Raw genomic sequence first — 24,565 nt, 5'->3', positions numbered from 1 at the left:
CCAAGAGAAAACAAAACACTGGGCCACCCGCCCAGGACCATGACACCTACTAAATGCCTCCTTATCACCTCTGTTCCCTTCACCTACATGTCCATTAAAATTTGCTCCAATCATCACTCTAGGGACACTTGTCTACCACTTGATCCAGCGTACTTGTACATCCTTTCCTGAGGGACATGCGCACTGGCAGCATTCAACATCACCTCTTCAATTTCCAGCTTCAGACTCACAATCCTATCTGATACTCTTTTCTCCTCCACAACACTGTTCACATACCCTTCTTTCAGGATTACCCCCTACTCCATTTCTCTTCCTATCTACACCATGGTAGAACAGCTTGAATCCACCTCCAGTGCTCCTGGCCTCATTTCTCTTCCACCTGGTCTCCTACACACGCAATACATCTACCTTCTTTCTCTCCATCGTATCAGCCAGCTCTCTCCCTTTACCATCATAGTTATAGTTCATATATTTAGACGCCCTACTCTCACCTTGACATTTCTACCTTTCCTTCACTCTTGCTGCCTCCTAACATGCTTTCCCCCTCTCCTCTCCCTTTGTCATTGGCCGGTTGTGGCACAGTTTCCACCAGCAGCCTGTTTGCCCACGGCACAGAGACGATCGTTGTTAACCTGGGTTCTGACCGATCCGGTATGGATATTTAATTTTTTTAATGATCCACATGTTTGTTTTGGCATAAATTTTTGACTAGAAGCCCGTCCTAATGCAACCCTCCCCATTTATGTGGGTTTGGGACCCACACTTGGACTGGTTTGTGGCCCCCCTGTGGCTTGAGTATTGCAACAGCTTAACTATTCTTTACTATGGTTATTTGTTGTGATATAATCTGATTTTACACAGGTAAGTTTGTATTGTATACTTAGAGTTGTTTGTATTATTCGGTAGTTTTCATGGCAATTAATTGTGTAAAACTTACTGCTAAAAATTTGCTTTACTGTGGAAAAGACAAACCAAACTATTTATGTTGTTTTTGCATTTAGAGCTACTACTAAACAGACCTGGCTGTATCCCCTTTTCTAATTTTTATGCTATATTTATGCTTCTATATTTGAATTTGCTATACAGACATGTGACCCTGACACTTCCCGTTTGTCTCGAATAAGTTTATTTCCCAAAATGTTTTAAATAATTTGTCAAAAATTAATGAATTCACATAAACCTGCCTGGATTCTTTTTGAGTGCGAAGTTTTGATGTTCCAACATGAATCTCTTTATGACTCTTAAAACCCTTTCAAAATTGTTCAAACACATGTGAAACCTCACACCATCTGTGATTTTCCCCAGCAGCAAAATCAGCCACACGAGCATCTACCGTTACTAGTAGATGTTTCCTGCTTGAACATCAGAGGAGTAGGTGTTGTTGTGAATAACAATTTAAATGAAGAGTGTATAAAGAGTTAAAAGGTTTCTGTTAAAAATGTGGTTTGTTGCATGTGCCTGACTGCATCTGGTTCTGCAGTAGTGACTTCCGGAGGACTCACCATGACACTTTTTTTTCTAAACTCCCCAACAGATCGAAACAAGCCGCTTCCTCAATTGTAAGATGTAGAAAATGTAAACTAGGCCCTCACCCAAAGCTCTTTTTCCACAGTGTCTTTCTCAACTGCTTGCAAAAGACTTGCCGTTGACTTTTTTTTTAAGAGAAATTGCCCAGGAGAAGGCTTTAGGAGAACTTCTTTTTTTTTTTAAAGAAGTATACTAAACTTGAGCACATGAATAATTTTAAATAGTCAAGATAAATATGACAAATTAACACAGGGTATTGATTGAACTTCTTAAGTAACCTATTAGTTGTGTAAACTCCAAAAAGCTTTGAAGAGTCTTTTTTTTTTCACAGTTTTTCAGTAAATCAGCCACCGCTCTTTCTGATGTTTGAAGCTGTCATGTTGCAGCATGGATATAAATAAAGCATGAAACCTCAAGTCTTTTTCACTTTCTCTCTCACTCTCTAAGCTTCACAAACATGTTACTGTTGGTGGGTTACTGATGAAAACTGTGCAATTGGTTGAACTAAATCAAAATCTTGTGAACAGTCTACTTTGCTGAAAAAAAAATTGCACATCTCATGGAAAATCTGATAGTAATTCCTGGAAATAGCATAACTTTTATCTATAATTCTCTTTTTTCTTCCAAAAGGAGTCAAAAGAAAAGTAATACAACAGAGGATCCAGACAGCAGTTGAAAACAGTAAGACATACCAATGGCCTGGCATCGGTACTATGTGCAGCTACACTTATAGGCACAGGCAGAAACATGGCAAACAAAACCAAATTGATGGCAAAAATCAGCATTACATTCACCTTGTTGTTGACCTTGGCTGAGTCACTGAGGTGTCTGCGTAGAGTCCAAGACACCATAATGGTACAAACAATGTTAACTGCTAGCATTATGACCAGTGACACAATCTGAATGTAAATAACTGCTAATCGAATGTTACTCAAGGAAATATTCAGATTTTCATAATAATCAAAACATTTGGGTTGAGTCTGATTTTTCAAGTGTTGAAGAAAGTCTACACTCTCTGGGATATTTGCCACCAGCAAAATCACCCAGACGACTGCAGCTCCTTTCCAGGCATTGGATGAGGTCCGAAGATGTCGTGACCTCAGAGGATAAACCACAGCCAGCAGTCGGTCCACGCTGATGAAGGTGATGAAGGAGGCGCTGGAGCGGATGTTGTTGTGAAAGAACATTGTGAAGATGAGGCACATCCAAGTGCCCAGAGTCCATCTGCCTGTGGCGTGAAAGTAGATCCTCACGGGCAAAGTGAAGACAAGTAGCAGGTCTGAGAGTGCCAGGTTGACCATGAAGACAGCGTTGGGCGATTTGAGGCTGTGGCGGCGAAGAAGAATCCACAGCGATGCAGCGTTGAGAGGAAGACCTATTACCATAATGCAGCCAAAGACCCCAGCATACACCCGGTTTTCTGTAGTGACATTTGTTATGTTCATGATGAGAAAATAAATGTTTCTGCGTCCTTTATGAAGTATTGAAACTGAGCAGACAAAGTTCCTCTTTGTGCTGTTTGTCTGTCTGAAATGAGGTTAGGTGAGTCTGTGATGTAGGAGCTCATCTGAAATGGAACAGGAAACTCAGTGGTTGCTGATGTAAATTTTCAAATATAGTAGCTGACATTACCAGCTATATCTGATCAGAAATGAAATTATGTTGCCAAGTCACCAGAAGCACAGCACTTACCTTTTTTTGGTTTTACTCCTCAAGCAGAACAATTACAGCGCTACACAAACACACACTTGAGAAAAGAGTATGCGATATAAGACAAGATTTAAGATGATAATCAGCAAGTCTGATATTACCAGGTTGGCCATGAAGACAGCACTGGGAGATTTTTATGTTGTGACAGCAAAGAAGAGCCTATAGTGACACAGTGGCAGACTATAATGTGGCCAAAGTGATGTTGATGTTTGGTGCGGTCATGAGGATTTAAAAAAACATTTATGTGCCCTTGATAAAAACTGCAGCTGAACACAAAACTCACGAGTTCCTCTCTGTGTGCTTTAGCTGTGTGAAGTGCGGTGACTGAAGAGGTTAAAAAGTCAAATATTGCAATTGAAAATTTGATGACTCAGTCCAAGAGTTGTGGTCACTTATGTTTATGAATAAAGCAATTTACTTTCCATAGGGTTTATAAAAAAAAAAGTTTAATATTTTAAACATATTTATATGATCTGACATAATTTAGAAATAACAGACACTGATGGCTATTATGAAATTAAAAAAAAAACATCAATAAAAGTTCATGGTGGAACTCAACAGGAAAATCAAAGTAAAAATAATAAAATAATACAAGAAGGTCTTCTCATCCCTAATTTACTGATGCTAGATGCTTTATGTTTACAGTAAAGTTATATACATATAGAAATGTACTATTATAGGGTAGTCAAACAATATCAATACTAAAAATTAATAGATGGATAGATACTTTGCCTCCTCCTCCACACAGGCAGCCCCTCCCTCTCCTCACTAGCAGAGGAAGAGTTGAAGTTAGCAACACTGAACGACACTGAATGAAGACTTGAGAGGTCAGTAAAGCTCCAGTTTCAGCACACTTCCCATGAATGCTAGCACACAAGTCTAAAGGTAGCAGCTATGACTAATAAAACTGATGTTAATGTAGGAGCTAGGCATCAAACGTTATAAGTCCTGCCCATCAGTAATATTCATAAATACTGTTTGTGCCTAAGAAGTGTTGGGTTTCTCTTAAAGTCTCAGACTGGATCTGAGAAAAGTCTACCAGCAACTGCACAGCGGCAAACGACCTCACTCACTCTGTTTGCTCAACAGGGAAATTAGTGAAAGTCATTACCTAAGATAATCTTTAAATATTTGGCACATATCTATATCTTGCAGTTGCATTACTGTGCTGATTTTGTTTGTTTGCTTGTTTGTTTGTTTGTTTAGCACCACATCAGACAACTTAAAAATAATCATTGTCATTGATTTATTGTTTGTATTGTTCTAATCTTTATAAATCCTTTCTTTCTTTCTTTTTTTTTGGGTAACTTTCCACAGGTTACTCCTCTTACACACACACTCTTGAGGAGAGTAAGAGGTCTTTGCCACAAATATTGCTAACTGTACTGCTAAAAATTAGTTTTACTGTTAAAAACACAACCCCCACCTATCTACTTTTCTAAATTTCTATTGCATCAATGCTCTTTTATGCATCTTGGTCTATCAAAGCTTCACAAACACTTCAGTGAATAGGCATAAATAACTTGTGATAAAGTCTAACATGCTCACACACTCTGTTTTCTTGGAAAATAGGAAAACCACAAAATATGACAGGAATTCTGATGCACACTCACAGAAAGTGTCTCACAGCTACAGTTCTCTTGACGGATCCGCATCTTCTTTTTTCTTCCAGAAGCCATCAAAAGAAAAGTAATACAAGAGCGGATCCAGACAGCAGTTCACAGCAGTAAGACATACCAATGGCTTAAAATCAGGAGGTTGAACTGTAACTACAGCTACTGACAAAGGTAAGAAACAGATGGCGAACAAAACCAAGTTCATAACAAAAATCAGCATTACATTCACTTTGTTGTTGACCTTTGCAGAGCCACTGAGATGTCTGTGTAGAGCCCAAGACACCATAATGGTGCACACAATGTTAACTACCAGCAATATGACTATTAATGCAAAATATGTAATTGCTACAGCTTGACTGCTTTTAGGATTCTGATTAAAACACCCAGTGTGGTTGGTATTTTTTAGAAAGTCCAAACTCTCTGGAACATTCAGTGCCAGCACAAATAGCCAGACGACTGCAGCTCCTTTCCAGGCACTGGACGAGGTCCGAAGATGGCGTGACCTCAGGGGATAAACCACAGCCAGCAGGCGGTCCACGCTGATGAAGGTGATGAAGATGGCGCTGGAGCGGAGGTTGTTGCGAAAGAGCATTGTGCTGAAGAAGCATGCCATTTTGCTCAGAGGCCAGGTGCCTGTGGCGTGAAAGTAGATCCTCAAGGGTAAAGAGGTTACAAACAGCAGGTCTGAGAGTGCCAGGTTGACCATTAAAACAGCGTTAGGTGATTTGAGGCTGTGGTGTCGAAGAAGAATCCACAGTGCTGCAGCGTTGAGAGGCAGACCTATCACCATGATGCAGCCAAAGACCCCAGCATACACCCGGTTTTCTGTAGTGACATTTAATATGTTCATGATGAAAAAATAAATGTTTCCGTGTCCTTTATGAAGTATTGAAGCTGAGCAGAAGTATTGAGTCCCTCTCTGTGCTGTTTATCTGTGTGAAGTGAGGTGAAAGTTGACTGCAGAGGATAAAAAGTCAAATACTGTTAACAGGAAACATGATGGCGCAATTCATGAGTTGTGGCCACTGACGTAAATAAAAAAGCAATTTACTTTCCATATGAGTTATAAGATTAAAGATTAAATGTAAGATTAATCAAGATTAAATGTAATATTATGTTGGACAACAAATAAACACACGTTTATTAAATTTTACATATTTTAGAATTATCTATGCCAATAGTTTTTATGGAATAATTCAGTCTTTGTTACATTTCCAGTCTAGGTTAACTGTATACATTACATGTTATGTGACTCCCAATTCCCAAGGAAAACATGGTTTGAACATGGATGACCTCAAAGAGGAAACCACAGCCAGCAGATGATTGACACTGATGGCGGGGATGAAGGTGGTGCTGGAGCGGATGTTGTTGTGAAAGAGCACTGTGATAAACATCGTGTGAAAAGTTAAAAAGTTTCTGTTAAAATGTGGTTTGCTTCATGTGCCTGGTAGCATCTTGTTTGGCAGCAGGGACTTCCAGAGGTCTTATCACTGTTTAGTTTTTTAGCCCTCTAGCAGACTACGGCAGGTTAAATACGCTATCTTGCTTTCAGTCATTGAAGCTTTAAACTTGCAGAATGGGTGTATGAAACTGCTAACTCAACAAGCCATTTCTTCATCGCTTCACTCTGAGCTTCACGAACATATTAAAGGGGCAGTTACTGTTGGGCTACTGGTGAAAATTCTCTTCTATTTAAATAGAGCCAATTCATAGCAACAGTCACCTCAAAGCGCTTTATAGTGTAAGGTAAAGACCCTACAGTATTAGAAAGAAACACCGAGAATCACACAAACTCCTATGAGCAAGCACTTGGTGACAGTGGGAAGGAAAAACTAACAGTGGACAGGAAGAAACCTCCAGCAGAACCAGGCTCAGGGAGGGGCAGTCATCTGCTGTAACCAGTTTTGGGGTGACAGGAAAGAGAAGTGAGCAGAGAGAGACAGGACAAAAGGCAAACTATAAGAGCAAAAGAGAGCCAGAGTTTTATAATAACTACTGATTAAATACAGAGTGGTATATAAGCACCACTCTTACAGCAGTTCACAGCAGCAAGACATATCAATGGAGTTACACTGGCAGTACTTCTTGTGGCTAAATGTATTGGCACAGGCAAGAAACAAATAGTGAATAAAACCAAGTTCATGGCAAAAATCAGCATTATATTTACCTTGTTGACCTTTGCAGAGTCACTGAGATGCTTGTATAAAGTCCAAGACACCACAGCTGTGCACACAATGTTGACTGATAGCATCGTGACCAATGATACAATCTGAAAGTATACAGATGCTGATCGTGTTGCAGACATAGAATCATAAGTTCCAAAAACAAGTGATGCTACTTGAGTTGTAAAAATGTTTCAGAAAGTCTGCACTCCCTGGGATATTGACCATCAGCACAAATAGCCAGATGACTGCAGCTCCGTTCCAGGCATTGGATGAGGTTCGAAGATGGCTTGACCTCAGGGGATAAACCACAGCCAGCAGGCGGTCCACGCTGATGAAGGTGATGAAAGGTGGCGCTGGAGTGGATGTTGTTGCGAAAGAGCACATGCTGAAGAAACATGCCATAATGCCCAGAGGCCAGGTGCCTGTGGCGTGAAAGTAGACCCTCATGGACAAAGAAATTAAAACTAGTAGGTCTGAGAGTGCCAGGTTGACCAAGAAGACGGTGTTGGGTGATTTGAGGCTGTGACGTCGAAGAAGAATCCACAGTGATGCAGCGTTGAGAGGCAAACCTATCACCATAATGGAGCCAAAGACCCCAGTGTAAACCTGGTTTTCTGTGGTGATATTTGATATGTTCATGATGAAAAAAAATTAACGTTTCTGCGTCCTTTATGAAGTATTGCAGCCAAACAGCAAAAGTTCCTCTCTGTGCTGTGTATCTCTGTGAGGTTTGGTGTGGTGTGTTGTGATTATTCTGTGAGCTTAATTATAGAATGGAACAGTAAACTTGGTGGCTCAAGTCAAGAACTGTGGTTGATAATGAGAAAACAAATGTTCATATGCCAGAGTCACAGTTTCCCCTTGGTGACATTTATCTAGGTAAAATGAAATGAGATTAGACTGGGGAGAAAGATGCAACAGGAAACTTGTGGTCACTGACGTTAACGAATGATGCAATTTTCCATATGAATTATAACATTTTTAAATCTAATGTAATGTACCTTGTTGCACGACAAATAAAGGTATCATTATAAGATCAGACTGTCGTGGTCCTAGGGACTTTTGTATTAGTTTTATGGTCCATATTGTTTTCTTTATGTATTCCTTAGTTCCCAGTGGTTTTTGACTTTAGTTCTTTCTGTGTTCTGTCCCGTAATGTTGCCTCTATGTGTGGAGGTTCATGTATCTGTCTCCCCATGTTGTGTCAAGTCTGTGTCTCTGTTTCCTCGTTGTCACACTTCCTGTTTTATTTTGCCACTCTCCTGTTCCCTGTGTGTTATGTTTAGTTTTACATCCTTTGCCTCATTAATGTAACCTGTGATCCCCACCTGTTGCCACTTCCTTAATCACCCTCCTGTGTATATATATATATATATTGTCTCAGTCTTCAACCTTGTCTCTTGCTGGATTCTTCTTGTTGTTGTAGTGGCTGTGTTTTGTCCTGTGTTCCTGAGATCCCTTTTCCAGTTTAGGTTTTCTTTAGTCAGCCAAAATAAAGGCTTGTTTTAATTCGAATCTGCCTATCCGAGTTGTGCATTTGGGTCCTCACCTCCACACATGCCACACGGTCTGCTCCCACGCACCGTGATGCTGACACAGTTTAGAATAGCAGACACTAATGGTTATTATGGAATAATTAAATTTTTGTTACATCCCCAGTCTAGGCTAAATGTAGACATGTTGAGTGACTCCCACAATATTTAAAATCCAAAGGAAGACCAGAGAATGACTGTAACCTAAGCACTGTCTAATATTTACACTCTCTGCATTATACTAAATGACTATATTCATATACTATATTGACTCACAATCCACTTTTAAGATAATGTGGTAAACTTGTTTGACCGGAAAACGAAATCAAAGCTGAAAAAAGCTACATTATGTTGCATTCTTTCAGCGAAGGCTTCAGTTTTTAGCCCCTTTATATGTGCCCTTCTGTTGTGTTCTTCTGGTAAACTGTAAAGCAACCCATGCAAATGTTTTCTCTGAACTGATCTGAATGGAAGATAACTTTAACCAGTACTGCAGCTAGCACACTAAAAAAAACAGCCTCAATGCCATAAAGCTGTGAGAGCATGCCTATTAACAGCTGCTGCTTGCTGTATCTGTGAGTTTCATCAACGCTCATTTAGCGCAGTCTGCATAAGATCTTTGTTCTGCAAAAGGAGAAAGACTCCCCTCAGATATACACTGCTCTGAGTGCATTTGTAGAGAAATATCAATACATCAAATTTCCATTTAATTCTAGAGGGAATTACATCCTTAGTCACAGGCCGTAAAGTGCTACCAAAATTCTGAGAAGAATGAACAGAAGAAGTCGAAACAGGACACAAAGGGATCTCGTACTTTTGCATTAATTACCCACTGCATATGCTCCTGCACTGATATCATGTGCAGGAGCATATAGAAATGTATACAGAAGTCTTGCTTACATAGACTAGGCACACCAGGTTGCACACCTAAGCGCACAGTTTAGCAGCAGTTGTGTCATTATTTTTGATGCGCCCTGCTGTTTTCTGTGACTGCATATGGCTGAAATGGATGAAAATGAACGAATGAACTGAGCCTGAGTGTGGAGGCCGGATTGAGAGAAACCATCTTGGAGTCATTTTTGACCAGGATATGTCCTTCAATGCTCATATTAAACAAATATGTAGGACCGCTTTTTTGCATTTATGCAATATTTCTAAAATTAGAAACATCCTTTGTCAGAGTGATGCTGAAAAGCTCATTCATGCATTTATTACTTCTAGGGTGGACTATTGTAATTCATTATTATCAGGCTGTCCTAAAAGCTCCCTGAAAAGCCTTCAGCTGATCCAAAATGCTGCAGCTAGAGTACTGACAGGGACTAGAAAGAGAGAGCATATTTCTCCCATATTGGCTTCTCTTCATTGGCTCCCTGTTAAATCTAGAATAGAATTTAAAATCCTTCTCCTCACCTACAAGGTCTTGAATAATCAGGCCCCATCTTATCTCAAAGACCTTATAGTACCATATCACCCAAATAGAGCACTTCACTCTCAGACTGCTGGCTTACTTGTGGTTCCTCGGATACTTAAGAGTAGAATGGGAGGCAGAGCCTTCAGCTTTCAGGCCCCTCTTCTGTGGAACCAGCTCCCAGCTTGGATTCGGGAGACAGACACCCTCTCTATTTTTAAGATTAGGCTTAAAACTTTCCTTTTTGATCAAGCCTATGGTTAGGGCTGGATCAGGTGACCCTGAACCATCCCTTAGTTATGCTGCTATAGGCCTAGTCTGCTGGGGGGTTCACATAATGCACTGTTTCTCATTCACCTTATTTACTTTGTTTATACTCCACTCTGCATTTAATCATTAATTGTTATTAATCTCTGGCTCTCTTCCACAGCATGTCTTTTCTCTCCCCTCAGCCCAACCGGTCGCGGCAGATGACTGCCCCTCCCTGAGCCTGGTTCTGCTGGAGGTTTCTTCCTGTTAAAAGGGAGTTTTTCCTTCCCACTGTCGCCAAGTGCTGCTCATAAATGTTGGGTTTTCTCTGTATTATTGTAGGGTCTTTACCCACAATACAAAGCGCCTTGAGGCAACTGTTTCTTGTGATTTGGCGCTATATAAATAAAATTGAATTGAATTGAAATTGAACTGCATTGTGCCTCTTGCTGCGTGTACTGACCTTGCAACTCAACCATTCCAAAAAAAGCCGTTACAAAGCAGAGAGGTCCAATTACAGGATAAGGATGATGCTCATTTCTGCTGAGCAGTTTTTATACACACACACACACACACACACACACACACACACACACACACACACACACACACACACACACACACACACACACACACACACACACACACACACACACACACACACACACACAGGAGCCCTCAGGGACTATATATGGGACCCATAGAGTGATAAGTCTTGCATGCTACAGAGTGGATACACATAATGTTAAGATGAATTTCTCAGCATCACGCTGCCTCATCCTTCTGTTACTCTTGAACTTTGTTGATTCTGGTGAGTTAATCAAACTTCCACTAAATGTGAGATTTTGCATCGTGATGATATACAGTACTGTGCACAAGTCTTGACACACTCCTTTTTTCTTTATATTTTGCTAGAAAAATGAGAACCAGCTGCAGCTATTTATTGAAAGGTGCAAACAGTTTACAGTTATACAGTTACCAATTATATTAAGTTTGGTATGACTTTTATTTTTCAACACAGCCAGCTTTCTGTCATTTCTTTAAGCAGTCTTCAGGAAGAGTTTTCCGGGCTTTTCTGAAGGACATTCAAAGCTCTTCTTTGGATTTTGGCTGCTGTTTGTTCTGTTCTCTGTTAAGATGGTGTCACACTGCTTCAATAATGTTGAGGTCCGGGCTCTGTGGAGGCCAATCCATGACTACACTGTTACACTGTGTGTTTTTCTATCCACTGGCAGTGTGTTTGGGATCTTTGTCATGCTGAGCAATTAAGTCATTGCCAATTAGATAGTACTGCCCGGTGGATCAAACTCTGATGGTACTTTTCTGTGTTCATAATTCCATCAATTTTGACAAGATCCCCAACACCACTGGCTGAAATGCAGCCCCAAACCATGACAGAGCCTCCACTGTGTTTTACAGATGGCTGTACACACTCACTGTTGTACCTCTCTCCTGGCCACCTCTGCACATACTGACAATTTGAACCAAAAAATTTGAATTCATCGCTTTATAAGACCTGTTGCCACTGATTTTCAGTCTGGTTCGTGTGTAATTTGGCATCTTTTTTCTGATTGAAGATTCAGTGAACAGTAGGATCTAGCTGCATTTCTCAGGTCCTGTTTCCAGTCTTTCCTGGATTTTTTTTCCCTATTTCTTAACAACTTGACTCTCAGATAAATAGTATTTCAGGCCTGCCACTTCCTCCTTTGTCCTCCACTGTGCCCTTAATTTTTTTAAGGACACACATTGCACACCATGCCAAGATATAACAAGTTTATGGCTAACAACTCTTTGAGAATCACCTTGTTGGTGCAAAAATAGTATTTTGTGTTGTCAAACTGTGCTAGCTTTGACATTTTTTGCAGATTTGGCTAAAGAAATGGGAACAATGTGTTTTTGAGACAGGCTGCTGGTACACTGGTTCATCCTTGAGTTAGGTGCATTAGGTACCTGAATGATTCGATGTTAAGTAGATTTTTCTGAAAATGGTCAGGTACAAGGGCTAGACTGACAATGGGTGAAAAAGCAGCCAATGTCCATAGAAAAACTGTTTCTCAAGACCTCTTTAAAAATTAGAACAATGTCTGGCTCCTTGGAAGCAAAATATAAAGAAGCGATGAGAGGCTCAAGACCTTTGCATGTACTGTATCTTTTAATCTTTTAATCCACTGTTCTCAGGGATAAAACTGATTGAATCCCTGCAGGAGAAGATAGTAACAGTGCATAATATTTATAGCCACTTTGGAAACCTAACTGACTTGTCTAACTTGCCTTGGGATATATTGTACTTGTTGGCACATGTTTTTGCAGTTGTCAGCGTTCAGCTGGAAGAGATAAAACACATACTTCATGTTATTTTGGGGGTGTTTTTTGCTGACAGGACAGATTTTGAGGAGGATCAAGAGGCGTGTGCGTGATATCCAAATCCAGAAAAACAAGCAGCTTCTCCTGACGCTCACAGTCAGCGGTCATCAGCCTCTCCAACATGTAAAAGAGGGCCGGATTCTCCAGCCACTGGACCATTTCAACCGACAAAATGTCAACACCTTCCCTCAGGTAGAGGAAAATTGAGTGATGCTTTGTACACCTACCCACACGAAGAGGTGATACTCTTGAACACAGCTAAAAGTAAAAGGGGGGGAGAGAGTTCTCACAGTTAGCAAAAATAACTTCTTGTTACTTCTTGACATTTTTTTAAAAACAGCCTTTAATTATTCCCACTGGGATTCATATCTGAGCTACTGACTGGATTTGGCAGCATGCTCAGAATCCTTATCATGTTAAAAGGTTCAGCTTGGACTTTCAGACAAATGATCTTACATTATTTTCAAGCTGTGACATGATGCAGAATTTATCGTTGAATCGAGGACTGCAAGAAGCTCCATGCTACAGACAGCTAAGGAACCTCAGACCACATCATTTCCACCACAGTGATTCACAGATGGTATGAAGTTCTTCTCCCAAAAAGCAGTTTTTGCTGTTCACCAAAATGCTGCTTTCAGAGGTCATTATTCCACAAAACCTGTGATTGTAGAGATTTGCACTTTTTGATATCACAATTTGCAAGAGATGCTTGGAGACCATCTAATAAAATTTTGTGATTCTCTTTTGGGTCATTTGGTCTTGGACCAAATTTGCTGATGCATTAAGTCCAGGACCAACTTCAAGTTTTTTGGAATCAAAGCCGTTTGTAAATGACATGCTTTATTTCAAATTTAGAAACATTTTTACTCCATGTCAGACAAACAAGCCACAGCTTTTCTTTGAAACCCTTAACACACTTTTAAACAGACAATATAATACACCAGACTCTCTATGCCAGAGGTCTGATCAGCCTATCACTCCCTCAGGAGCTTCTCATTACCTAATCTAATATTAAAATGATAAATGTAGGTGTGAATTTAGTGTTTTCATGTGGATTTTTTTAGGTAATCGAGATTAATATGAAATGTTATCAAAGAGAATCAAATGTTTGTTTGTCTAAATATATATAATTTCAATTTCCTACTTTTCAACATGACTGGGCATTTACAGGCACAGACCTATCTAGTGTGGGTGCATGGTGCAGATAATTAAAGGCTTGATGTGTGAGAGGTCTTTGAAAATTTAGGGTAACAATAGGAGAAGTCCTCCATCACTGAGATGCTGTGAACCAAAAGAAGGCCATAATTTATTTAAAGCTTCAAATAAGATGCCATCACTTGATATTTCTGCAGACTGCTTGGATTGCAGCGAAGCTGATAAAACAGATGCCTTGTCAGCTTGAATCACAAAATAGGCCGCGTGCAACAGAACAAGTGTCCCGTCCCACTGAACTCTGCTGCTTTCACTTTGTTGCGCAGACAAGAGCTAAACTGAGTTGCTGTAATTCTTAAGCAGCAGAGAGAGAGCACTCCATCCAGAGAAATGTAGTCTAGATGAACCTTTTTCATCACTCCTGATTCACTGGGCGGTGACGTTTCCTGACAGCATGAACTGAAATGTTTGGCCTCATTTAGCTCTCGCAGCCATTTGAAGCTGCCAGTGTGCACATTTGTCCATTCCAGCATCAAGTAAAGGATTACTCAGAGTAAAGTCCTTGAATGTGTGCTGCTGCCGGTTTGGGCCAGCATAAATAAAGCATGTCTTTCTTTATGTACTTCTCAATGTCGTCCAGAGGTTCCTTGTGAATGAGGCGTACTGGCGGGATCCTGACGGTCCAGTGTTTCTCTTCATTGGAGGAGAAGGGCCCCTCTTTGAGTATGATGTTCTGGCAGGTAGTGTAAAAATGCAGCGCATGTCCTTACCTGTTTGCACCAACACTTTCACAAATCAGACGCACATATAAAGTCATTCAGCACTCATTTGTAAGGACATGTGTTCATCCCTCAGGGAAGTCTGCATAAGACACATAAGACAATGTAAACTGAGTCCATATTTAATAATGATGTATATTGCTACTGGGTAGTAATTCAAAGAAACAGAGAAACAGTGCTTCTATACAAAATTCAACTGTATATCATACCTGATCATCATTAATATTGTGTGAATTATTGTTTCACAAGCACAAAACATTACACAAGACCTATTATGTATTAATAGAGTAGCTTTGCAAGCTGTTTTAACTTCACTTCCTTCTAGGCCACCCTACACTGAAGCAACCTGTCTTTTGATTGGCTGCACTATGAAAACAGAATATTTGAACAGCTGTTAGGTGGAGTATCTGTGCTCCTATAGCCAGAGCTGTGTGGCTGACATGGTCATATTAGGACTATCTCTCTATGACATCATACAGATCCAAATGTGGAAGAAAAAAAAAAACTGTCTGAAGCTGAAGATTTAGATCGGTGTGAAGCCTGGGAGCTTTTGGCTCACAGCAGTTGATGTGACTCATATACTGACCTAATTTTCTTTTAAACTTTGGCCATGTTTAATGTGAGCATACACAGCAGTGACATTATATTTATGACAAAAAATAAGGAAAGGCATTACGCTCCACTATAAGCCAGGTCAGGGAAGCTGGGTGTATCTTAATGGCTATAGCTATTAAATGTCCATGTGGATGTTGGTTTTTGCAAACCATAAGTTCATTATTTTGATAATAGTTTAGATAATTTAGGATTTTTTTCTAAGCACAATGCCAAATTATGATGTTGAAATGAAATTATACTTAATTTCACAGCTTTTTAAAAAAAAATACTTGCAGACATTAAATCAAATTAGGGGACAATGAAGACCTATTTGAGCTGTTATAAGCTAATTCAACACTATTATATTGATTTTCGTATTGTATGACAGTATGGGCTCAAGCATTACATCACCATTAAGCACCTGATATCCTTATATAACTGGACTCTGAAAATAATGGATAAAAAGCCTTTTTGATGGCATCACTGTCACATTTTAACAAAAAAAAATCTTCTTGGCTTTAAGAGTTCATTCACATTTTCTTAAATTAGTCTTCAAATGTGCAAACAGTCTAGCTCCAGAGCCTCTTTCTAGATGCACCCAAAGAGAAGACATAACAGAATCATTAGAGCGTGCTGAACAGCATGAACAGCTGAACAGACATTAAATCTTTGACAGTCAAAGTCTAAAAGCACATCGGAGCTGCAACCATTTTAATGAATTACAGTTTCATAATCATTCGTATTGTTAGGAATCACTTTATAATTAATGCATCTTTTTGTGTGTATTTTGTCAGATTTCTGCATTTTTTGTCTCCAGTTAATGAGTATTTATTGTCGTTTTGTATCTACAGTGAATAATGGTTTTAGAAATTTAGCACACAAAGCACCATTTAAGGGGAAATAAACAGGCTTTCCAACAGTATAAAATTTACTGCTGAGCACTGTCAGAGCAAAGAAATAAGAACCAAACACAAATTTCCTTACTTTTTTGTGCTGAGTTTATAATTGCATATTGTACAATTTTATTAGTTAAACTGCATCATCTTTATCATAGAAAAATGTAATAAGGATAAGAGTGATCAGTAGTGCACTAATAGTTCTCTGGTGCTCTGCTACAGCAGGATTTTCTTGAACACCCCCTCATCACACGTTTTAACTTCTTTAAAAGTTGCACTCACTTTTAAGCCTCTCGTACCTGCACTTCTGAAAAATATTAAGGCTCGCGCCGCGCTGAATCTTATCTGCTTTGAACATGTTTTCCCAGGTCACCATAGCGACATGGCTGAAGAGCACGGTGCTCTGCTACTGGCTCTGGAGCATCGTTTCTATGGTGACAGCATTAACCCCGATGGCCTCAAAACGAAGAACCTGGCAGACCTAAGCAGCCAGCAGGCGTTAGTGATGCCGCTCTACCAATGTGTCTCTGTCTGTGTGTGTGTGTGTGTGTGTGTGTGTGTGTGTGTGTGTGTGTGTGTGTGTGTGTGTGTGTGTGTGTGTGTGTGTGTGTGTGTGTGTGTGTGTTTGCAAATGTGCATCTTTCACATTGCATTTCTCCTCATGCCCACTGCATATTTATGCACATCTGTCTCTTTTAGACTTATGATAACTTTTCCCTCTTCTTCTTTTTCAGCAGGCATTTAACTGTGTGTCTTAGTATTTGTTTCACCTCCAGCATTACTGGTCACTATGACAATGAGTCATAAACATATGGGAGGGAACAATGATCACCTTTATATCAGTGCAGTTTCCTACCATATTGTATGTTGATGAATGATTGAATGATTGAATTCCCAACCAGTCGTTTTCAGATGCTAACACAAATCCTAGATATGGGCATAAGGACATTCAGCTTTCTTAAACTTAGATGCACGTGCGCTTAACTTTTGTATTTTGTTCCTTTTCATTCAGGCTTGCTGACCTGGCTGCATTCCACCAGTACATCAGCCACAGCTTCAATCTGAGCCACAGGAACACCTGGATCAGCTTTGGAGGCTCATACTCGGGAGCTCTCTCTGCCTGGTTCAGAGGAAAGGTACAGGACAAGGCTCACGTATGGAAGCACTCAAAGAAGCTTAAAACTTAAAAAAACAAAAAAAAACAGCACCTCACAATCTTTAAAAATGAATCATGTAGAAGGCAGGGATAAATTTTATTACTACTCTTCTGAAGCAACGCTTCTTCTTGCCAGATGTGATTAAGACATTTCTTGTTCTGTAGCATTTTACAAAAACAGATCAGAGCAAAAATATTTGTATTTCATACTGATAGGAAAGATCTAGTCAGGGACAGACACAGTGTGAGTCATCTGTTTCTGGAGAACTGCGGAGAGGGAATAATTCATAGAGGACGCTCCTCTGTTGACACACCAAGGAGATAAGAAAGAAATCTTACTATATGAATTCATCACTTGCTCTTATTACTTATACATCCAAGTCCACTGCTGAAAGAAGATTCTTTATAGTGACACACTCTGGCTCTGACCTGTAGATACTCAAGTGTATTAATTTTCCAGACAAAGAGTTAATCAGGTCATAGTTTTCCTGCTGTTAGCAAAGCCCACGAAAAGACAAAAACCAACCAAATAGTTACTCCCCCCTTCCTGAGTTCTTAGTTTGTTGCATATTTGTCACACTTACATATTCATCAAACAAATTTTAATATTAGACAAAGGTAACCCGACTAAATGCAAAGTGGAGTATTTAAATGATGATTTCATGTATTAAAGGAAAAAAAGCTGGGCCTGCTTGTAGCACTCTTCTGTCTCCACTCTTTTTTGCCCTCTGTTGCAGTTTCCCAGTCTGGTGTATGGAGCTGTGGCTTCCTCTGCTCCGGTCAAGGCCCAGCTGGACTTTTCTGCTTACAACAATGTAAACCGACACAAACCATGGTCAAATATTTAAGTAAAATATTTAAGAGAACAGTTTTAAATAGTCATTAAATAACCTATTCAATTAAAAAAAAAATCTTCTGAGGTCAATACACACTAACCCCCCAACCCCACAAAAATTTATCTATAATCAAGGATGTGACCTCAGTGTCCTCAGCTGCACCAGCCCTGCACACATCTAATCCATCTGCTGACTTTAACTTCCTTTTAATCACATATCTGCCGTTTCCTCTGTTTCAGGTGGTTGGCTTGAGCCTGATGAATGAGGCAGTTGGTGGCTCAGAGAAGGTGAGAAGGCTGCCTTCACGTGTGCGCTTCATGTGTCAGGGACTAGATTTTAGTCTGTTGCACTCTTCCTGCAGTGTCTGGCTAAAGTGCGTGAAGCGTTTGCTGCTGTGGAAGCAACACTGATAGGTGGAAATACCAGCCAGGTGGCCTTGGACTTCGGATGCTGTCAAATCCCCAAGGAGCCTCATGATCAGGTGATGACGCTGCATTTTTAGGCCATGGTTTGATGAAGTCTTTGCTCTTGTTCAGGCATTTTTGTTAATTTTTATGTTGCTTTTTCTTTTTTAAAAAAAATGTATATTTTATACAGTGAGGACTTTTCCAGTGGGTGCTGTTAGAGAACTCCATACTTGAGTCTTTGCTGTCATGTGAAAAATAAAGGACACCCTCACTGTAAACAGTCTTTCTCAGTGAAAAGCACAGTGGCACTATGGTTTACTTCAAAGTTCACCTTTTTTTAAAATACCTGCAGCTGCAGTGCCCAAAATGTCATTGCATAAAAAACACAAAGCAGCGCTGAAATATTGCTAAAAGCAGCAGGTATCCATATAAATATGAAGGATAATTCATGGCGGAATGAACACACATGAACAAATTAGCCAACTGTCTGACTGATCAAGAGCAATGAGTCACTGAGAGGAAGGTGCTCAAAATGAGAACGTCCCCCATGGACATGAGGTTCAAGAAACTGAAACCTGTGTATTGTCATCAGTTCTGCTTGCGGACTACCATTTTAGCCATCCGGTGTTCACTGTGGACAGGTGTGATCCTTTCTGCGGCCAGCAAACAGAAATGAAAAACAACAGCAGCAAAAACAAAGCCTAAAAGCAGAAGTAGTCTCCACACCGTGATTCAGCAGCTTGTAGAACCACTTTTAGCAGCAGTAACTGTTTTCCGTATAACTTTATCAGTCTTTCACAACATTGTGGAGGCATTTCATGACCCTGTTTGGGCCAAGTTTAAACCAATGGACAGACAGTTTCACGTTTGACTCTAGAATACTTTGGCTGACTCGCTGAGTGCAAAGCATCGAGGTCCTGTGGCTGCAAAACAAGTCAAATTATCACCCCTTCACCACCGCGCTTGACAGTTTGCATGAGGTGTTTGTGCTGATATGCTGTGTTTGGTTTTCTCTGAACATGGTGCTGTGCATTATTTCCAAACACCTCCACTTTGCTCTCATCTCTCTCATCTCACCAAAGGGCATTGCTCTGCAAGTCTTGTGGTTTTTTCGGCTGCAGCTTTGCAAACCTAAAGCTGTCCTTCCATCTTCTTTTAGAGAGAAGAGGCTTTCTCTGCTTAGGTCAAAAATCAACCTTCATCAACAACCATTTTGTTCCAAATGTGTTCATAAGGATGTTTAAAACTAAACAAAACAGTATTATACTCAAAGTGGACATTATTAGCCTACTTGTATAGACTACAAGTCAACTGTGAAAGTGTTTCAGAGTGGCCAACTTCCCATCTGCACTAACACTGTAATTAAACACATATCCAAACATTTCATGTTAATCTATTTTCACATTTGTCCACTCTTACTTTTTATTATTTATATGCTTCAATAGGTTTTTTACAGTTTCAGCATTATATTTTGCTCACTAATTCAATTTAATCATGTAATTTCAGCTATTTTTAGAGCATTTACCCACCTAATCTTAGCTGAACAGCTGAGTCACATTTATTTGTTTATTTATTTTGTGCAGCACGGTGGCGTGCTGGTTAGCATTGTTGTCTCACAGCTAGAAGGTCTAGGTTTAAATCCGCCTGGGCCTTTCTGTGTGGCGTTTCCATGCTCTCCCCGTGTTTGCATGCATTTTCTCCGGGTGCTCCAGTTTTCTCCCACAGTCCAAAAGCATGCAGTTATTGGGGTTAGGTTAATTGGTGATTCTAAATTGCCCATAGGTGCTATGACACCTGGGATAGGCTCCAGCCCCCTGTAACCCTGAACTTTTTTCTCTATATTGTCTTTTTTAATCCATCTCTTTTCAGTTTTGATACAAGTTTAAAATAACTTTTTCACCATCCTTCTTTCATTTAGGTTGAACTGATGCAAAACTTGGCCGACATTGTCATGGGAACAGTGCAGTACAATGAAGAGGGGGTGCTCATGTCGATTAATGAGCTCTGTGGCATAATGACCAATACCAGCGAGGAATATCAGGATGGTCTAGAAGCTTACAACCGCCTTGTTAAACTTTCAGAGGTATGGAGAACCGGGTCGGCTCCTTTTCCCCCTTTACATGACACGATCTGGCCACCAGATGTCACTGCTGAGCCATTTTGCTTAAGGTCTGTTGTTCCCCCAGAGCTATAATCAAACAGCGCAAGCATCTGGGATTCCTTTTGCCTTCACATTTGTGCAACTCCCACAATACATACATACATACATTTTTTTCTCTATGTGTGTTTGCTTGTGCATTTGTCAGATTTACCGATCCACTAGCGAGGAGCCGTGTTTGGACATCTCCTTTGAAAAATCAATGAATGACCTGATGGACACAACAGTCCACACCGGCACGAGAGCAGAGAGACAGTGGACATACCAGACCTGCACTGAGTTTGGCTTCTGTACAACACAAATACACACACACACAGACACACACACACACACACACTCATACTGTCATACAGTCATTCTTTCTATGCCCTGAACCCCTTTTTGTGTGTGTAGACCAGACTTGTGAGGATGCCACTTGTCCTTTCTCTGGGATGTTGACCCTTCAGGCTCAGACTAAGCTCTGTGCCACGCTGTTTGGTATTTCCCAGCATTCCCTGCCCGCTCGCATCGCCTTCACAAACACTTATTATGGAGGAGACAACCCACACACACACAGGATCCTTTATGTTAATGGTGAGACTGGGTTTGCTACAGACAAAATCACAACATTTACAGCAAATGATTGAACATAAGAAGCAAAATACAATCGAAACAATAAGGTGAGGCAGAGAATACTGCCTTTTCTTCCCTGATTAGATAACAAGCCAGGGTGCAGGACTTTCTTGACTGTTGAAGACTGTTTTATCACTGCCACAGGGGGAATCGACCCATGGAAGGAGCTGTCGGTGGTGCAACACAGGACTGAGGAGGGAGAGGAGGCCCAGACAGTTTTCATTAAGGACACTGCTCACTGTGCTGACATGTCGAGTAGAAGAGTCACAGACCGCAGCTCGCTCAGGAAAGCGAGACAGGTATGTACGCCTCACTGAGGAGGTTTCAATCTGCATAACGTTACTCGGCGCAACTTCAGATAACAGCCAGTGTTGTTAAAGTGTCCTTTAAAGTATATTTTCCTCTCTTTCCACGTCTGCCTTAAAACAGCACTCACACTAAGGTGCACCTAAATTAAACTTCAAAACTTCAGGAGTAACACACTTGATATGACCTAACTGCCCCTGCACCATTTATATTGCAGCATTTGCACCATATATTTCCAGTGTTTGCCTCTTGTGAAGGAAAAATAAGGTAATTCCAGCTGTCAGAGTTGTAAAATACTTCCTCATAATACTATATTGGGTTGTGAATGTGTAACTTGAATGCTGGAACACATTTTTTGCACAGAACTGTTGATTTTATACACCGTCATCAATTTAGTTGTGATTTAAATATTATTGTCAACACCTAAGTGCTGCTGGGTGGGGCACAATCACAGATCACTTACTTACTGTAATCTTATGAATCACACACTGCAGGCATCCCATGTCAAAACCAGCCTTTTGAACCACACTAATACAGGAAGCATACCTCTGTTTGTGGTAGTTATTGCGATAACATCTATTAGGCTGTTGAAACATAAAAAAAGGAGAAAAATCTTAAGGTGTGTTTGGTCATTTTTCTCATCCTTCCACCTCTCAGGAGATTGAAAAACATGTCACTGACTGGCTGAAGACTGCTGCCCAGGAGAGGAGGGAGAAAGGAACGTCCTGATCAGTTCACATTATAACCTGATCAGCCTCGTCTGAAACTGATAAGAAATAGTTAATAATCTGGCCCGCCTGCCCTCCACCTCCTTTTCTTGCTCATCATCTCCATTTCCTCCCTCCTAATCTCCGCCCCTTTGCTCTCCATCTATGACAATCTCACAGCACAGAGGCTGGTCTGTGTATTAATGGGCTTTATGTTTTTGTGTGTGCTTTTAGAGATGCTCCTTTTGTGTCTTTATTTTGACCTTTGTGCTAAATTTTACTGGTCCATTTCTGAGGTTTGCATCAATTGAGTTTTTAAGAGCTTATGCTTATAACAGCTTGATGGCCATTTCTTACCTATTGCTTTTCTAATTTTCCTATTTGTGCCCAGTAAAATGAAATGCAATGTTTGTTTGTTTTTTTAAAGCTATGGTTTGTTTTTCCAGTATTTCCAGTTTTCGGTTGTCATAACCATGAAGTGTCACTAGGGTGTGACATTGCTACATTATGGGAAACCTATTTCTTGAGGTGCTGCATATCAAAGTCCTGAGTAGCTGATCTGTTGTTTTTGATGAAATGCAGTAAACGTGCTAATCTGAAACATTTGGCTCAGATGTTTTTCTGTCATTTTGGTTGCATTTGTTAAAAGCAGCGAACTTCTGTGGATGCAAAGAGATGGGGGGGGCATGCATGACAGAAAGGTGAGGAAACGCCAGCTCTCCCAAGGCCATCTGTTTCCAAGTGTGTGTCTCTGTGTGTGTGTGTGTGTGCGTGTTTGTGTGTGTGTGTGTGTGCGCGAGAGAGAGAAAGCGAGAGAGAGAGAGAGAGCGAGAGAGAGAGAGAGAGAGAGAGAGAGAGAGAATATCTCAGTAGGGGGGTCAAAAGTGGGAGGTCATGACCCTGCTGACCCCGTGGGAGTGAAGATCATCAATCAGCTAGGGGCTGGACAGAACAGCAGGAGGGGACACACACACACACACACACACACACACACACACACATACACACACACATACATACCTAGATACTGTAACAAACAGTGGGTATATAGCACAATGAAAGTGCATTTAAATGAACTAAACTGGTAATTGAATCAGTCACCAAGCATTTATTTTACTTTCCTACACCCCCCCCACACACACACACACACACACACATACACACACTCCACACTGCTACAAATGTATATGCTCTCTTATTCATGGCACACTCACAGATGCTATCACACAATCTCAGAAGATGAGTAAACCCAAAGCACTTTTTCAGTGCAATGTGTTGTGTTTTGTTGTGTTTTTAACAGCCTCCATCTCCTTACTATTGTAAACAAACACACTCACAAATAGCCACAGAAACACACACACACACACGCACAATGCCACAAATTCCACTATCTGGATTATCAGCCAGCACTTGCAGGGCGACAGGGCATGCTTTTTCTCTCTCCTCCTCCTCCTCCCCCTCTCACAGCCTGTCCTGTTGATCAATGAGGAAGTTCTTGGGCCTCAACTATTAATCAGAGCCTATCGGCTATCTGTCCGCCGAGCCAACCAATCAAAGCCCTCCGACAGCTGGGTCATGAAAAATGTGGCCCGGCGGACAGAGGGGAGGTTGGAGAAGTTGGGAATAAGGGGGAGGGTTGGTGGCAGTGGGGTCGCAGAGAAGAGGAGGGAGGTGAAGGAGCACTCTATCTGTTCCAAGTCAGGTCATGGCTGCATGACTGCACTTAATGCACTTACAGTTGATTCTTTACATGGTGATGGCTGCCCCCCCCCCCCCCCCCCCCCCACACACACACACACACACACGCACACACACCTACATATACATGATGGCGTGCATAGATTTCTTGACACACAAAATGATTCATTTGAATCAACAAATTTTCTTCCTGATTTACATTTACATCAGACAGAAGCATTGTGCAACCATGCAGTATCCACTGTGTTACCACTTCTTTCATCTGGTGGCAGCTAGACTGATAAAATCTGACAAAAAGTGCGATGAACACAGCGTTTTTATGGAGTCTTTGCAGCAGAAAGCTCCCCAGCGAGGCCTATCTGTTGATCTGTTGTTCAATAACAAGGCCTCAAAGCTTCATCAACGCACTGCCATCCCTCTTCTGCATAATCACCATGCTCACACTCATCCATTCACATCTTATTGCCATGATTAGATTACATCTAATGCTATTACATCGCTCCCATCTCTCTCCCTCCTCTTCACTCCACCTCTCTTGCTCATCATAGATTTCTTGCAGATCTTATTAGTGTGTGATGCGGACCAGGTCTCTACCCTTTTGGATTTATGAACCCTCAGACTTCTCTCCTTTAATCTCTCGCTCTACTCCTCCACTCCCTTCCTGCATCTGTCCATCTATCATTCTCAGGGTTG

General features: G+C 40.7%; 4 protein-coding genes across 4 annotated transcripts; 1 reads left to right on the top strand and 3 right to left on the bottom strand.

The window, feature by feature from the left end:
• Positions 1-2,126: 2,126 nt before the first annotated feature.
• Positions 2,127-2,987, bottom strand: LOC115791120 (lysophosphatidic acid receptor 6-like). Its single transcript, XM_030745239.1, has one exon. It carries the CDS (start codon positions 2,970-2,972, stop codon positions 2,127-2,129), a length of 846 nt encoding a protein of 281 aa, XP_030601099.1. The 5' UTR covers positions 2,973-2,987.
• A 1,822-nt stretch (positions 2,988-4,809) lies between these two features.
• Positions 4,810-5,718, bottom strand: LOC115791098 (lysophosphatidic acid receptor 6-like). The gene has a single exon (XM_030745197.1). It carries the CDS (start codon positions 5,701-5,703, stop codon positions 4,867-4,869), a length of 837 nt encoding a protein of 278 aa, XP_030601057.1. The 5' UTR covers positions 5,704-5,718; the 3' UTR covers positions 4,810-4,866.
• A 379-nt stretch (positions 5,719-6,097) lies between these two features.
• Positions 6,098-7,752, bottom strand: LOC115790518 (lysophosphatidic acid receptor 6-like). Its single transcript, XM_030744312.1, has 3 exons — positions 7,180-7,752; positions 6,888-7,139; positions 6,098-6,234 (listed from the first exon to the last, which is right to left on the bottom strand). The coding sequence occupies exons 1-3, from the start codon at positions 7,655-7,657 to the stop codon at positions 6,098-6,100; spliced, it is 867 nt and encodes a 288-aa protein (XP_030600172.1). The 5' UTR covers positions 7,658-7,752.
• Positions 7,753-10,957: 3,205 nt separating this feature from the next.
• prss16 (serine protease 16) lies at positions 10,958-22,775 on the top strand. Its single transcript, XM_030744311.1, has 13 exons — positions 10,958-11,018; positions 12,588-12,763; positions 14,364-14,463; positions 16,361-16,490; positions 17,005-17,128; positions 17,886-17,963; positions 18,224-18,271; positions 18,346-18,465; positions 20,310-20,474; positions 20,698-20,839; positions 20,943-21,122; positions 21,306-21,460; positions 22,125-22,775. Exons 1-13 carry the CDS (start codon positions 10,958-10,960, stop codon positions 22,194-22,196), a joined length of 1,551 nt encoding a protein of 516 aa, XP_030600171.1. The 3' UTR covers positions 22,197-22,775.
• Positions 22,776-24,565: the final 1,790 nt, after the last annotated feature.

Source organism: Archocentrus centrarchus, chromosome 13 (genome assembly GCF_007364275.1).
Source record: "Archocentrus centrarchus isolate MPI-CPG fArcCen1 chromosome 13, fArcCen1, whole genome shotgun sequence".
Taxonomy (NCBI): domain Eukaryota; kingdom Metazoa; phylum Chordata; class Actinopteri; order Cichliformes; family Cichlidae; genus Archocentrus; species Archocentrus centrarchus.
Note: the sequence above shows the minus strand (reverse complement) of the source record. Positions and strands in the feature narration are given on the sequence as shown.